The sequence below is a fragment of the Bos javanicus genome, chromosome 10 (assembly GCF_032452875.1).
Source record: "Bos javanicus breed banteng chromosome 10, ARS-OSU_banteng_1.0, whole genome shotgun sequence".
NCBI classification, from domain to species: Eukaryota; Metazoa; Chordata; class Mammalia; order Artiodactyla; family Bovidae; genus Bos; species Bos javanicus.
This window is the reverse complement of record NC_083877.1, coordinates 7,907,906-7,924,799: the sequence shown is the minus strand read 5'-3', so window position 1 is coordinate 7,924,799 and position 16,894 is coordinate 7,907,906. Positions and strand designations below refer to the sequence as shown.

General features: G+C 41.8%; 1 protein-coding gene across 2 annotated transcripts in view; it reads right to left on the bottom strand.

Annotated features, from left to right (window-relative positions):
* IQGAP2 (IQ motif containing GTPase activating protein 2) overlaps positions 1–16,894 on the bottom strand; it is a 307,710-nt gene that overhangs the window by 24,031 nt on the left and 266,785 nt on the right. For both annotated transcript variants that reach the window (XM_061430007.1, XM_061430008.1), the window contains 6 exons: positions 13,557–13,720; positions 11,016–11,240; positions 9,515–9,655; positions 9,084–9,168; positions 8,290–8,522; positions 5,618–5,750 (listed from right to left, as the gene is read on the bottom strand). In XM_061430007.1, coding sequence (XP_061285991.1) covers positions 5,618–5,750; positions 8,290–8,522; positions 9,084–9,168; positions 9,515–9,655; positions 11,016–11,240; positions 13,557–13,720 — 981 coding nt within the window. The remainder of the gene's footprint in view (positions 1–5,617; positions 5,751–8,289; positions 8,523–9,083; positions 9,169–9,514; positions 9,656–11,015; positions 11,241–13,556; positions 13,721–16,894) is intronic.

Sequence of the window (16,894 nt, the reverse complement as noted above, 5' to 3'; positions counted from 1 at the left end):
CTTTGATCAAGAGGCTTTTTAGTTCCTCTTCACTTTGTGCCATAAGGGTGGTGTCATCTGCATATCTGAGGTTATTGATATTTCTCCCGACAATCTTGATTCCAGCTTGTGCTTCTTCCAGCCCAGCGTTTCTCATGATGTAGTCTGCATATAAGTTAAATAAGCAGGGTGACAATATACAGCCTTGGCGTACTCCTTTTCCTATTTACACACACACACATACATACATAATATATATACATATATATTCTGAATCACCTTTGCTGTATACCTGAAACTAACATAACATTGTAAATCAACTACACTCCAATAAAAAAGAGAAAAAAAAGTCAAATCTGGGGGGAAAGAATGTAAAATAATGCAGAAGTCTCTTGACTAACATGGTAGCAAACTGCAAGGGCATTTCCTTATCTCTTCAGAGAAAAATTACACAGTAATCAAACACTATAGTTATATTTTTTTTAATCAGCACTATTAGCTATTTTACTTTTTGAGATGTTTAGTAATAAACTTATTAAGATATAATTCACATATCATACAATCCACCCATTTAAACTGTATAATTCAACATTTATTAGTATATTTCATAGAGTTGTGCAACCATTATCACACCAACTTTAGAGCATTTATAGCATTTACCCCGCGTCCAAAGAAACTCTGTATCTCTCAACAGTCATCTGAAAACAACCTTGTTTCCATAGATTCTTCTCTTCTGGACCTTTTATATGTATACATTATATATATATAGATATATATATATAATCATATAATATGTGGGCTTTTGTGACTAGTTTCTGCACTATTAGCTATTTTAATCTGTCTGGCATTAATGGTCTTTCATGGGTGGGGATGGCAGAGATGCCCATACACCTGAGACTCAGATGTACCAGCTGGTTCTTCCTTTCAGAATTCAAAAAAAAAAAAAAAAGGGGTCAATGGTAACACTGCTGGGTGTTCGCCAGGTCTTAGAGGAAATAATAACTCTGGAGGAACAGCAGCATCCAGGACAACACACCTGCTTTTGTTTTCATTCAGAATTAAATTAAAACAATGTTTCCAAAATATGAGACTGGTACCCCTGGTGATAGGAAATATTTCAGTTGTTTTGAGTAATTCTCTTACAAAACAAAAATCTGAATCATATGATAAAATTAGTCTTTGCCATTTTTAATCTCTCTTTTTCCACAGCTTTACTGAGATATGATTAACACATGCCTGGGCTCCCAGGTGGCTCAAGTGGTAAAGGATCCGCTTGTCAGTGCAGGAGATGCAGGAGACAAGAGTTCGATCCCTGGGTCAGGAAGATCCCCTGGAGTAAAAAAAGGCAACCCTGTCCAGTATTCTTGCCCGGAAAATCCCATGGATAGAGGAGCCTGGCGGGCTGCAGTCCATGGGGTCACAAAGAGTGGACACGACTGAGCGACTAAGTATGCAAGCATGATGTTGAGCATCTTTTCATGTGTTTATGACGACTGTATATCTTCCTTGAAGAAATCTCTATTCAGATGATTTGCCTGTTTAAAAAATTATTTTTATCTTTTTTTAATTATAGTAAAATACAGACCAAAAAATCTACCATCTTAACCATTTTTAAGTGTACAGTTCAGTAGTGTTAAGTACATTACTGTGCCTCCAATCTATACAACTCTTTAATCTTGCAAAACTGAAACTATATCCATTCAACAACTTCCCAGACCACCATTCCAGTTTTCTGTCTCTGAATGACTACTCTAGGTATCTTGTATAAGAGGAATGATACAGTATTTGCCGTTTTCCATCTGGTTTACTTCACTTGGCGTAACATCCTCAAGGTTTATCCAGAATTTCCTTCCTACTCAAGGCTGGATAATATTCCACTGTATGTCTGCATCACAGTTTTTCTACACCACATGCTTATAAATGGACACTTGGTTGGTTCCACCTTTCGGCTACTGTACCATGCTGCAGTGAACGGGAGGGTAAAGTGTCTTTGACTTTGCTTTTTGAGTATATACCCAGAACTGATATGTCCTTAACTTTTTTGAGAAACGATCACATTGTTTTCTATAGAAGCTGTACCATTTAACATTCCCACTGATAGTATAACAGGGTTCTAATTTTTCTATATCTTTGCTAACATATTTTCCAGTTTTTATTTTTATGTCAATAGTAGCCACCATAACGGGTGTAAGGTGGTATCTTGGGTGTTGTTGGTTTTTTCCCCCAAATCAAATGACAGACTCATTGGCTGTCTCTGTTATACAATGAGGCAAAATCACTGCAGTCTTGATTTGTGTTTCCCTGGACATGAGTGATGCTGAACATCTTCATGTGCTTGTCAGTCTTCTGTCTTCGGAAAAACATTGATTCAAGTCTCTAGTTCACTTTAGAATTGGGTTGCTTTCTGTTGCTGTTCGATTGTGGGAATGGTTTTCATATTCTGGATATTAACTTTAAGTCAGACATGTGATTTGCAAGTTTTTCTCCCATTCTGTAGGTTGCCTTTTGACCATGTTCATTGAGTCATTTGAGACACAGCTGTCCATTTTTATTTTCAGTTGTCCATTTTTAAATCAGATTATTTATCTCCTCATTGAGCTGTAGGTTTTCTTCATGCATTCTGGATACAAGTTCTTTGACAGATATACTATCTGCAATTATTTTCTCTCATCTTCTTGGTTGTCTTCTCAATTTCCTGATGGCAATGTTTACAGCGTAAAAGTTTCTGACTTTGAGGAGGTCCAATTTATGTCTTTTTTGTCTGTGTGTCTTTTTTCTTTTTGTGGCTTATACATTTGGTGTCATATCTAAGAAATCACTGCTTATCCAAGGCTGCAAAGATTTACTCCTATGTTTTCTTCTAAGAGTTTTATATGTATATATTTTGAGAGATTTATTTATTGATGGCTGTGCTCGGTCTTCTTTGCTGTACACAGGCTTTCTCTAGCTGTGGTGCGAACTTCCCATTGCAGCGGCTTCTCTGTTGCGGAGTCCAGGCTCCGTCCGGGCGCATGGGCTTCAGTAGGGGTGCTGTATGGGCCTAGCTGCCCTGAAGCACGTAGAATCCTCCTGGACCAGAGATCGAACCTGTGTCCCCTGCACTGGCAGGCGGAGTCTCAGCCACTGAACCACGTGGGAAGTTCCCCTTTCTATTCTCTTTTAAAGAATTATATATATATACTTTGCTTTTGGTTATGTGGGATCTTAGTTCCACAACCAGGGATCAAACCTGTGCTCCCTGCAGTGGAAGCTTGTATTCTTAACCACTGGGCCACCAGGGAAGTCCGTTCACTCTGTTTCAATCGTGAAGATTAGCAAAGGAGAGAGTTATCTGTTCATTGTCGCATTTTCCCTAACATTCCCTGATACTTACAAGTTGGGTTTTTATGAAAGGGAGAGGAAGCCTCAGGTGCATAGCTTCCAGGAAGCAACCATGTTCAACTATTGTGTTTTCATTACATTTATTTACTTTTAAAGTTTCTGTCCACTGCAAGGCATGCTAGTTTTTCTACTATGGTTGGATTTAAAGAAAGATGCTATATGAATAATAGAAATGATAGAAAGACATGGTGAAATCTGGAAGGGTGGTACAGTGGATGTTTGGGGGGGAAGTAAGTCAAAGACAAGAATAAACTAAGCAAGGTGGATCAAATCAATTTATATTCTTGTTCTCTCAAGAGAGGGGACAGCTGATTTGGCTGCGTCTCTGGAAGGGACGATTTAGCAGCCACCTTCTACTCTCTGTTCTGATAATTACAGAACATAAAAAAATCTAGAAATGTCTCCTTCAAGAGCTAATTTTGAGGTTCTATATGTTCCTTAGGGCACGAGGGGCAAGCACATGGCCAAAGGTCTGGCCAGTTGTGTGGCTGCCATGCCCGAGTCCACATGTGGACTCCTCTTCCCTTGGAGACACAATAGACAGGGGCAGTCTTCCCCTGCAGTTACATTTTTCCCACATTATTACATCTGCTTCCAACCACACACAGACGGGAATTCCAAATTGGTTACAAGCCATGTTTCCTGGGATTGGGTTCTGTTTTTAATTCTTGTTAACAAAAGGAACAGATTATTTCTCTTGAAAGAGTAACAGTCTAAATGAATTACAGTAACGTTCTCTCTGTGCTATCTTTGGGAAAGAATCTCCCTTTCCTTCCACATGGCTATTGTCCTTAGCACACGTGTAGTTAACATGTGGACTTTTTTTTTTTTTTTGAGATGAATAATTTACCACAGAAATAGACAAATGGGTCGAGGTCCAAATATGAATGAGTTGATCTATTTGTTAGGAAATTATTTTCGCAAATGGGGTATTACCGGACATGTCTGCTGGCTGACTTGGGGTGTTTATATATAGGGTAAACAAGTATAGCCTCTTTATTTAATCAACCCACTCAGTCCCTCAGCTGGTCTTTCAGAACTGTTTTTGTTTAGGGTCACTCAAAATGCTGATGGAGAGCTTGCTGCAGAATTCAAGGAAGGTTCCCTGTCCCAGCCCTGAAAGGGGGAGATCAAAAGTAGATCCAATCTTTTTTTCCAACCCATATTTAAACTTTGGTTACTTAGAAGAGTTTTATAATAAAGAGTGAAATTTGGGGCAGCCAATTTTTGCCGCTCGTTAGTATATTTGGTTTGGCGGGGGCAGGGGCGAGACCTTTGAGAGGCGTGTCTTTGTTTTCCCCAGTTGTGTGTATAATCGGAAGCTGGGAGTATGCTTAACCACCTTCTGGGGCTTCCTGACCTTCAGTCTGGGTCTGAATCACCTGGGGTCTGGTTAGAACACAGGTTCTGATTTTGTAGGTCTTGCAAGGATTTCTAGTATTAGCTTAGCGTAGCCACGTCCAGAACTGTTCTTGGAAAGATTATGTTTTAAGAACCTAGCTGTTTCAGAATAAGTTCTGCTTGGTCTTAAACAAAGAATCTCACAATGCTGAGAAAACTGCCCTGCCCCTAAAACGCACCTAATACAGGCTAATGGTTGACGGTGATGTCTGCGTGTGAACAACAGGGAGGCACTATGACACAGCACTGACTGAAATTGCTTGCTTCTAAGAAATGGGGTTTTCTAGAACAACACAAGAGATTCTTTGTAGATGGCTGTTGTTGGAGGCGGGGGATGGGAGTCTTCTTTTCCCCAACCTAGAGCAGCCTGTTTATTCCCTCTCTCTTTATGTCCAAACCTTAGAAGAGAGGGAACATTCTTATTTTCCCAGAAAACTGCTGGAATAGCAAAGAGAATTCCCGAAATGGGGAGAGACTGACCATGGGGTTCAGGCAGTATGGCCTTGGTGGGTGGAGAAAATACCAGGACTGCCCCTGCTCGGGGCTTAAACCCTTCACCATCTGACTGTAGATGGATCATGGAAGAAGTAAACGCTCCTTTTTGGGAGAAGGAGTCTTCCTAACACTTAAGAATCAGAGAATAAACATATCATGTCAAAAGTGAACTTTTCTTTTTCAGGAAAAGGAGATTCATCAGTGTATAAGGGGCCGGGAATAAACAGTGTGGTTTTTTTTAGGATTAAGAACATGAGCAGGAGCACAAGCTCACAGTAACTCTCTGAAGAAACTAAACATTCTCAAGACTGATGTCTGAACCCTGGGTCCACTGCTAAGACCCTCCTCCAGCCTCACTTACTGAATGTGTGTTGATGATTTCTTCAATTGAAATATAAATGACTGGCTTGCTGACTGTCACCACATCTGTGTATTTATCCATATTAAACTTTTCTTCTGGTTCAGGGACATTACATGCTTCTTTGAAATATTTCCTAAAAAAAGGAAAAAAAAAATTTAGAGTCAAATTTGTAAGTTTTATCAAAATGGTGAGATCTTCAGTGATGGGGAGGGCTTTGTGTTTTCCCACACTTATTGGAGGACCCAATCTAGCACCTTCAGGGTTGACTAGACGGCAAAGCCGAGTCCATGTTTCTGGGTATCGCACCCAGCTCCTCAAACAGGGACAGATAGAGCAGTTAGGCCTCAGGCCTTGTGATGGAGCCAGTGTAATTAAATTATGGGCATATTGTTTAAAAAATATGATTTAAAAAATGCCCCCTGAAATCTAAACAAAAGTGTCAAGACTGACGTTCTCTAAGAATCAAGTCTTTTAAGAGAAAATAACCCCAAAAGCAGTTAAGCAATTAATTAAAAGAGAAAAAGGAAGTCAAAAGAGGTTCTAAGAGAAGATAAGGAATTACAAGAAATGTATGCCACTTTTTTTAGTAACATCAAATTTGCTACTTTAATTGGCACAAACTTCTGCCTTCTGCGCCTTCAACAGCCTTTCAGAGTTTCTGTTACCAGTCTGACGAAAATGCAAGGTAAGCCTACTCTGCTTGTAATTGATCTAGACCACAGTTGCTGGCTGGAAAGGCTGTTAAGACCAGACACACAGTTACATGCAACGGCCCCACCCTCCAGTGCTCAGACTCTTCAAAAGGCTGCCATTTTAAGCTACCGTAAATTTCAACCAAGAGATGCAGAAAAGCCAGGTGTGCTGCGATAATGACTTAGGAGGGATTCTTAGCACAGGTAGAACAGGTATTTTAGTCTGTAACTGTGTTAAGTGTTTCCTATGCCTGAAGTATCCTTGGTGTATCTCGTAAGGGCACCCAAGACTTGTCCACCGGAAAGAGCCCTGCCTTCCCACCCCAAGGCTGGGGGAGGGGAACCGGTGGGCAGCCATGCTCCCACGGACAGCTGGCCTCCCTGTGCTCCCTTGCCGATCGTCTTTCATGGTTGCTGAGGGACGCAAAGGATGAATGTAAGTGGAAGAGAAAAAAAAAAACCAGATGAATTTAGGAGATGAAGGGAGACTTTTGGTTTTTTCTTTTAAATGAAGAAGAGTTGGAAACATTGGTGTTTAGTAGGAATAATCTGACAAAAGAGCAAGTACAAAAGAACAGCTAAATTCGCAAGAAATGGATGTTACTTTTTTAGTCAGGGAGCATATCTAAAATTAGCAGTGTGAGAAAAATCAAGGTTTCTCATAATAAGAGGATTTGGGGTAATTTCTTCATGAGAGGCCAAAAATTCCAAACAGAGATGAATGCTCATGAACTACCTCTGTCAGCAGATAAATCACTAATCTAGAGGAAAACTGAGGAATAGAAAATTATCATTTTCCAAGTTGGGGCTCCATGGATGTCCCACTTGTATGACTGACTGACAGAAAAGAGAAAACGAAGGCCAAGAGGAGTGTGCTTCCTTAGAGAGCTTCTGAGCGAGCAGACAAGCCTCCTAGACTCGCACCTCCTCCCACGTCCCATGGAATCATCAGTGATAGAACTTGGAGAGCAAACGATCAACAGAATTGTCTCACATGTGTATTTAAGAGATGTTCGAGCACAGGACACATTCACACACAATCCTCTAAGTGTAACAGCTGGATTTTCCCCACCTGTCAAAACCAAATGCGCTGTTTCCTACCGTTGTTTGGTACAGATAAGGCAAGTTTTCCTGAATAGACAAAACATAATCCTTTTTCCAAGTTCAAAAAAGTAGAAGTTAGCTATTTTGATTCTTTTTTTTAATTCTAAGTACTACACGCCTAGGGGTTTCCCCAGTGGCTCAGCAGTAAAAAAAAAAAAAAATCCTCCTGCAATGCAGAAGCCAGGGGTTCGATCCCTGGGTTGGGAAGATTCCCTGGAGGAGGAAATGGCAACTCACTCTGGTATTCTTGCCTGGAAAAATCCCATGGACAGAGGAGCCTGGCGGGCTATAGTCCAAAGGGTCACAAAGAATTGGACAAGACTGAGTGAGCACACACAAGCCTAAACATACCAAGATGATTAAATATTTCTTTTTGTCAAAAGCACAAATCATACACATGGGGATGACTCAATGTAACAGGGGCACTGGGTATAGGGGCAGGATCGGGAACACCAGACGGAGGGAACTCGGCCTGATCATCCCTGCCTCCTCTTTCTCACGGTGGCAACCAGCACAAGAAATGCCAGCAGGGACTTTGCTGGTGGTCCACTGGGTAAGACTCTGCCCTTCCAGTGCAGGGGTACGGGTTCAACCCCTGGTTGGGGAACTAAGATCCTGTATGCTGCGCACTGTGGCCAAAAGCATACATGACTAAATAAAATTAAAATTAAAAAGGCTTTATAAAAAAAAGGGGGGGGGAGAGGTTTATGCTAAGGTGATAATTTAACACAATTTATAATTAAAAAAGAAAAAAAGAAATGCAAGCAGCCCCCTGGGGTTCCTGCCCTCACCCCCAGCTTCAGCTCTGGGCACAGAATACACTTTACTCTCGTCTACCACCTGGCAAGCTTCTCCAAAGGTAATGACCCCTTTCACCTGAACTCCTGATACGTCTCTGATAAATAACTGTTCATAGAGGAGAGGTGCTCGTTTTCTCCTTCGAAGAGCTTGTTGGAGGCTGCATGCTGCAGGACCTTGGCCACTGATCCCAAGTTTCTCCTCTGGTCCGAATTGATCTGACCTCCGGCTGTCATGTCGATGATATCAAAGCCGTCAGGGGCGACGATGGCTGGGTTCATGTACCGGTAGTACAGGAGGTTTCCAACAATCTGGAGGGAGGCAGAAGAAGAGACTATTTTTGAGAGAGAAAACTCGAGTTTGGAGTGTTTTTGTTTTGTTTTTTGGTCTCATGGCTGCAGGATATTGTAGTTCCCTGACCAGGGATTGAACCCAGACCCTTGGCAGTGAGATCATGGAGTCCTAACCACTGGACCACGAGGGAAGTCCCTGGAGGGTTTTTTTTTTTTTTTTAAGTTAATATTAATTGACATTTCCCAAGATAGTAAATCATTTTCTGATCTGAATCCTAACAAGGAGTTAAGTAAAGGTAGTGACTATAATCACACATTACAAATGAAGTTAACAAACTTATTTTTGGTGAAAATATACTATTGCCACCCAAATTTTCTAATATAAAGAATCTTGATAATGTTTGAGAGCTCCCAATTAACCTCATAATAGTTAATAATCTTGAGAGTCATTAGAAATAGAAGACTTGCAGCTTATTATAAACAGCCATACAAGGGGAAAACCTTTACAAAATGGTGTGTTAGTAATTTTGGCTCCTACCCCCAAGAGAAGCTATGGTGAGATCACCCTTGAAAATCTACCTTTAATAGCTCATCTTCTGTTGCATCAGGAAATTTCTCATGGATCGAATTCTTCAGTACTTTGGCTATATACCTCAATCCATAACTACATGGAAAACAGATGACAAAAGAAAATAATGGAAAAAGGCTAAGTGAGGAAGAAATGCACTGCAATTGTTCCCGTCAACTAAAGCCGAGCAGCTTTTGTAAAAATTAAACACAAAATGAGATGGTGACGGAATCACAGGACTGCCACAGACGATGGTAACGAGGGCCGTTTTCTATCGTTCCCTCTTCCCGGAAGTTATGAACTGAAAACGCGCGTGTAGGCAAACTTCCAAAGTCGTGAAGATGGTAAGAGGGAAACGCGTATTTGCTACTGGGGTCTATTTTATATGGCATTTCAAGAACTTCCAGCAATGAAAGATAAAGCTGCCACGTATACGACTTACGGCAGCAGATCGAGGGAGGAGATGATGGAATTCAGGACTTGGTCGGTGACCCTTCTCAGGTGCTCGATGGAGGCCTCCAGTTTGGTTCTCACTTCCGGGTACGTCAGCGCTTGCTCTGTGGTCACATCGTAGGGCAGGTTGCTGAAACCACAACAAGGGCTTCTCATTAATTGGGGGCCTAGGCAGAAGCATTTGTATCCTTGCCCCGTTGGCTCTCCAGTCAAGCTTCGCATGGTGAATTGGGGTTCGCCCACCGGCTCCAATGACAAAATGCTCGCTCGTGGTGGGGGCGGGCGGGGAGACCCCACATGCCTGCAGGGAACCCTCAGATGCTAGTGCATGGGGGTGACTCCAGGAGCTCCATCTGCACTCTTCCAAAACAACAGGCAGGCCCAGGAGAGGTAGACCCAGCTAACTCTCTCTCTCTCTTTTTAATCATAATGAGCAGTATGCTCCTTTCTAACTTTTTAAGTGGTGGAAAATTGCTTGACAATGTTGCCTTGGTTTCTGCTGCACAGCAATATGAATCAGTCATAATTATATATATCCCCTCCCTCATGAGCTGCCCTCCCCTCCCCTTATCCCATCCCAAGAACAGTATGTTCTTTACAGAAAAAGTTGCCTATAAGCCAACAAGGAAATAGTATTGACCCAGAGACAGCTACTTTCCCTCTTTTAACTTTCTAGGTCTTCTGCACACATGTGTGTACGTGGGTGTAATGTAGTTCATGTTTATACACATCCCATATAGATTCTTTGTGTGTGTGTGTGTCTATAAATGCATGTGTTTTCTTTACATAGAAAATGAGTTACTGTATCAAGCTACAGCCAAAACCTATATCGTGAACATTTTCCCCAGGCCAACAAATATATTTCTATACCACCATTCCCAATGGTTAGTTACTACATTATGTGTTATACATTTATTTAACAGATTCCCCAAAGCTAAATATTTCGACTCTCCCTAACTTTGGCAATTACAAACAATGCTGTGACAACCACCTATATAATTCTCTGTGCACATCCTAATGAAATTTTACAAGGTGCCCTTTTGCAGGAAATAAAAGCCTGGGATTGCTTACATCTACTGATACTACCTAAAATAAGCCAACCCCACCCGGCTAATTAATGCTTACATGTTCAAGTTACTTATTTGGTAACTGTAGAAAAGTAGGTATTATCAAGTGAAAAGAAACAGTATACCATTTCAAGGTCCAGGTTTAGGAATATACAAGGAAAAATCAAGAGAAAGAACTACAGAAATTGTGGCTTTGGGCATCAACTGGTACTGAAATCTGAACATAAAATGTACCACTAAGATGAGCAGGAGTCCAGGAATGTTGCCTGCCTGGAGATATTAAAGAGAGGTAATAAATCTTGGATTGAAAAGTAATTTTGTACAGCAAATTTTGTTTTTTAACCGTGTTTAAGAGTATGTATAAATATATACATAGAAGTAATAAAACATCACTGAAAGCCAGCATTGCCCTGGCTTCGCTACCTGGCTTCTCCAGTCTGCGTTTCGAGTTGGTTCACCCAGGCCTTGTACACCTCGACGGGGCTTGTGTTGATGATCAGGGACTTGTCATCAATGATCTCTTTTACCACTGGAGCCAGGAGCTGGCGCAGCGTGTTCTGCCCACGGGCACCTCTGTTGAAGCTGACGACCATCTTGATGACCGTAGGGTTCCCAGTAACTATGTCCTGGACCTGGTCCACCTTGGATCTAAAAAAAGCCCAAACCAAACAAAAATGGCTTGCTTCTACGGACTGAGTTTTAAGCAGTGTATATTCTGACAGACAAGGGCTTTGGACAGGGGATGGGGGTGGGGAAGAAGGGGGCTGTATTTTAGCCCGTTGACGATCAAAGGCAGTGTGATTTAAAAGGAAGCTATCTCCCGTCTCTATTTGGTGAGGACTCCTGAGTCTAAGGAGACCTTTGGGTGACAAGCCCCACGTGCTGTCTTGGGTATTACAACCTAAGTCTGAAATCTGCAGAAAGTTAGGGCAAAGCTTTCACTCTAAGTATGACCACTCTATATGCCTTCATCACTAGACCACGTGCCTGATCCATCCGGCCAAAGTCTGCAGGGTAAACAGGACCTGCAGAGTAGGGTCTACAATGCAAATCCTAATTCTACTTTGTCAGGAGTAATTGGAAGCCTGAGTGTCCATTAAATAAACTGGTTCCCAGAATCTACCACTCCCACAATTAAAGAAATAAGAGAAAGCTATCATTTGTAAGATGAGTGTTTGTTTTTAAAATTTTTGTTGGGGTAGAGTTGATTTACAATGTTAAGTTTCAGGTATACGATGAGTTTCCTATTCAAGAAATTTAAGAATCTAAAAGTAATTTCTCAGCTTGAATTCCAATCTAGAAGGCAGGGGTGAACTAAAAGCAGACCTAGACTAATAATAATAATTAATAATACTGGGTGATGGTGTACGGGTGTGATGCTCCCTATCTCTTTCCTGGGAGCTAGTCTTGAATTTCTAATATTCTGCTGGATAGTTTTGTCCACATGTTCTATACCTAAAACTTAGACTCAGTGTGCTGAAAATCTAAGCTGTGCCTTTTTCCTTCTCACTCCCCCATTTCCCTGAACTGTGTAGCTCCAATTCATCCCGTTCGTATGCAGGTGGGAGATCAATCTAAAAATTCCATGTGGTCATGTCAAAAACCTTGCACAAAAGTAAAAAGAGCTTCCGCACTTGAGCCTCTGCTCAACTATCTCCTATGATCTGGCCCAACCCTCACGTCCTGGTGGTCACTGATTAAGTTACCTCTTGGCGAAACTAATCTACTTTCTTTATTTTTTATTTTTGGCCTTGCTGTGCGGCTTGCGGGATCTTAGTTCCCTCACCAGGAATCGAACTGAGCCCTAGGCAGTGAAAACGCAGAGTCTTAACCATTGGACCCCCAGGGATGGCCCTCATCTACTTTCTCTCTTGCCCCTTGGCCCATGCTGTTTCTATCACCATGATGCCTTACTTCTCTCTTCCATTTCTTTTTATAAAAACTATATTCTTCAAGGTTTTGGGTCAACTCCTTTCTCATTCATAAAATCTCTATCAATTGACCTAATTGGAACTTTTCTTTCCGTCCCTCTGACACTGTTCATGTCATTCATTTAGTCCTTACCTGGTTCTACTGCATAGCATTGCTATTTCTCATGATGCCATATAGACACCCTGAGGGCAGAGGGGCCTGGCTACGAGCTTTGGAGACCCATGAGATTAGCACTGCTTAAGGTATCCAGAAGGAAGGAAGGCTAAAGGTATTTCTTATGGGGTGTTTTTTCCCCCCATTCCTTACAGTTAACTACACATTTTAAACATAAACTAAGTCAGAAAATAAATGAGTAAAAAGCAGCTTAAGCTCCGTAAGAAGGAAAGACTATTTAGCAGAGATCATTATCCTCCTCTGATTATGGTTTTATTACTCACATGATTTTAATGAAGTTCATTTTTCCTCACGGACTTTTTTCTCTTTTTCTATTTTTTTTGGCCACACAGCATGGCCTGTGGGATTTTAGTTCCTTGACCAGGGATTGAACCCAGGCCCTTAGCAGTGGGAGCACAAAGTCCTAATCACTGGAGCACCAGGGAATTCCCTCTCACTGACTTTAATAAGCTTTGTACGCTTGCAAAATCAAAAGTTAATTCAGCACTAGAAAAGGAGAAAGTTGTACTTGAATATATCTATGATGTAGAAGTTTCTTAAGAAATTTGATACATTTTGATACGTATAAACAACTTCTAACTGTTGTTCAGTCACCAAGTTGTGTCCGACTTTTTGTGACCCCACAGACTGCAGCCTCCAGGCTTCCCTGTCCTTCACTACCTCCGGGAGTTTGCTCAGATTCATGTCTATTGAGTCGGTGATACCATCCAACCGTCTCATCCTCTGCCACCCTCTTCTCCTTTTGCCTTCAATCTTTCCCAGCATCAGGGTGTTTTCCAATGAGTGAGCTCTCATGTTAGTAAATCAGAGAAATCCACCACTAACAAAACGTGTTGGTATTTTTACATATATACGTACGCTATTTCTTCCTCCAGAGCAGTTTTAAAAAGCTTGAGGAGTAGATATTCTTCTCGCTGATTGGAAGCATAATTGTACAGGGTGAAAATAACTGTATCCATAAATTTAGTTGACTTGTTCTGTGGCATCTGGAAAATCAGCTTAGCCAGGTATGAAGGATTGGTCTAAAGAGAGAAGACGAAACGCCCCCCACAAGACTGTGTGTTAATATACTATTAAAGCAGAGAGGACCCCCAGTTCTTTATTCTTTAATGAATTCTTATGTATGAGGCACACAGAAGAGTATCTGGCTCATATTAAGACAGGTAGCAGCTAACAACACTACTATGCTATAGGAAGTTATAATAGAAAGTTATGGTAGGATTTAAATTTTATATACTCTATCATGTCATATTTTATGGACTATAATTACATTATGAATATTTTATACTGTTCACCATTTGAAGGCACATATTAATATTTATCGTAGAGACAAAGAAGAGAGGGGGGTGGCTGAGCTATCTGAAGAGACTGGCAAGAATGGATCAAGGGTTGAGCTATAGAGATTGTCTTAGAAGGACTGATGAATGAATCAACACAGTCTATATTCTGAGACTAGAAAGCAAAAGCAAAGGGTATGAGACAGACAATGGGATGGCCGTAATGGTTTAAAAAATATTTTATGTTTTCTAAATGACTTTTCTTTATCTTAAGGATCATTCTATTTGTGGCTGTGTGTGGGCCTTCTCCAGTTGCAGTAAGCAGCGGGGGCGACTGTTAGATCCAGGGCATGGGCTTCTGAGTGTGGTGGCTTCTCTCCTTGCAGAGCACGGGCTCCAGAGTGACAGCTCAGTAGTTGTGGCATATGGGCTTAGTTGCTCCGTGGCTTGTAGGATCTTCATGGACTAGGGATGTGTCTCCTGCATTAGCAGGCAAATTCTTTACCACTGAGCCACCGGGGAAGCCCGGCCATGATGTTTTACAAAGCATGAGAAAGGAAGAGCAAGACAAGGAGGCTGAACGGTAAAGTTCAGGGTAGGTCATGGGGAAAATGCCAGAAGAAACTGATAAGAAAAAAAAAGATTGACAAGTTTTAAAGATTGACAAGAATTAAAAAAAAAAATTGACAAGGAGCTCAGGTGAGGATGGAGTTCAAGAGATATAGCACCAGACTTTGTGCTGGTGTGGTTTTTCTGAAGGAATTACACTAATCAGAGGTTAGAAGAAAAAAAAAAAATTAAAGTGACAGAGAAATGCAAAAGTCTTACTCTTCATCTTACTTGCAGTGAGAAAAGAAAACTGTCCTTTTCTTTTGTATTTCACATAAAAGAAACACATGGGAAACCAGTATTTAATATTCTCAAGAAGTTCAGCTTTAAAATTTTTAAGAAAACCCGAATTCTAGTTCAGTTTACTACTTAGATTTATTCTCAAGCTTGTAATGACTGGCTGAAATGTTATGAATAAGGAGCTCAGGAGAACTTTCTGAGAGTTCTGGGGTGATTCTTTTCCCATATAAGATATGGGCTTTTATGAAAGGAAAATTACAGATGAAGAAGACCACTCCTGACTCCTCTCAGATGAGCTAAAAACTTTAAATTTAAGCTCACATTGAGGAGACTGCTACTGCTACGGCTAAGTCACTTCAGTCGTGTCTGACTCTGTGCGACCCCATAGATGGCAGCCCACCAGGCTCCACCATCCCTGGGATTCTCCAGGCAAGAACACTGGAGTGGGTTGCCATTTCCTTCTCCAATGCATGAAAGTGAAAAGGGAAAGTGAAGTCGCTCAGTCGTGTCCGACTCTTCGCGACCTCATGGACTGCAGCCCACCAGGCTCTTCGGTCCATGGGATTTTCCAGGCCAGAGTACTGGAGTGGGGTGCCATTGCCTTCTCCGAGTTTCCTTGTTAGTCTTGGGTTAATGTCTCCAGAGAGAAGAAAAGGTGAAGAAAAATCACGGTGTTTTGACACTTCAGTCGATACAACTGAATGGTCATGCTATGGTTCTATCCGTTTTGGATAGTTTAGGGAATAAAACTTGTGGAATTATTCTAGACATGTTCCAGTGCTTTTTCTCATTTCCATTAGTGAGCCTCCATTTACACAGCAGCATAAATTATACAAATCTTAGTGTGCGTGTGTGCCAAGTCGCTCAGTCGTGTCTGACTCTTTGCAACCCCATGGACTGTAGCCCGCCAGGCTCCTCTGCCCATGGGGATTCTCCAGGCAAGAATACTGGAGTGGGCTGCCATCCCCTCCTCCAGGGGATCTTTAGGCGAATGACTAAATTTTCACCTTCTTAAATGTCACAAATTCTGTCAAAATTCAACATCAGAAAACTAATTCCTGAAGAAGCTTCACACACTTGGAAGTTCAGTTCAGTTCATTTCAGTCGCTCAGTCGTGTCCGACTCTTTGCGACCCCATGAATCACAGCACGCCAGGCCTCCCTGTCCATCACCAACTCCCAGAGTTCACTTAGACTCACGTCCATCGAGTCAGTGATGTCATCCAGCCATCTCATCCTCTGTCGTCCCCTTCTCCTCCTGCCCCCAATCCCTCCCAGCATCAGAGTCTTTTCCAATGAGTCAACTCTTTGCATGAGGTGGCCAAAGTACTGGAGTTTCAGCTTCAGCATCATTCCTTCCAAAGAAATCCCAGGGCTGATCTCCTTCAGAATGGACTGGTTGGATCTCCTTGCAGTCCAAGGGACTCTCAAGAGTCTTCTCCAACACCACAGTAAGTTAACAGATGTCAAAAATGGTAAATGCCTAAGATTAAATTTCTAGCTGTGGATGAACATTAACCTAATTTCAGCAGACAAAAAATCTTCCCCACCCAGTGTGAGACCCTCTTCTTTCTGGAAAGCAAGCTGTCATTCAGCAGTGGATTCCAAGGACAATTTTGTTTTAACATTTTTCCTTCAATGCCGCCACCTCGTGGACATCTGGGGTACTACACCTGTGCTCCAGTCTATTCTAAGCAGAGCACGCTCAACTCTACCAAAATCAATCTCTTCTCTCAGCGGGGCAGCTACCCCTCACTTAGGGTTTGGGCAACGTGTTCTCAGTGTACATGATGCCAGTGAGATCCTTAAGCAAAGATTTCAAGCATCTCCAAGCCTTGACGGGATCAGGGCCACCAGCAGCGGCCCCAGGGACACCGGACTTTCAAGGAAGAACTGCCGATCCACCGTTTTGGGGAAAGTTTTCATCTTAGGGGAGGCCCTGTTTTTATCTCTAACTGTTCCCTTAGGGACTCACTGTATGTGCTGGAGGGTGGATGAGGTTAATCAATGGTCAAGCAAACAAACAAACAAAACTGGTCCACCAGAGTCCAGCTGTAACCAGTTCAGCTGA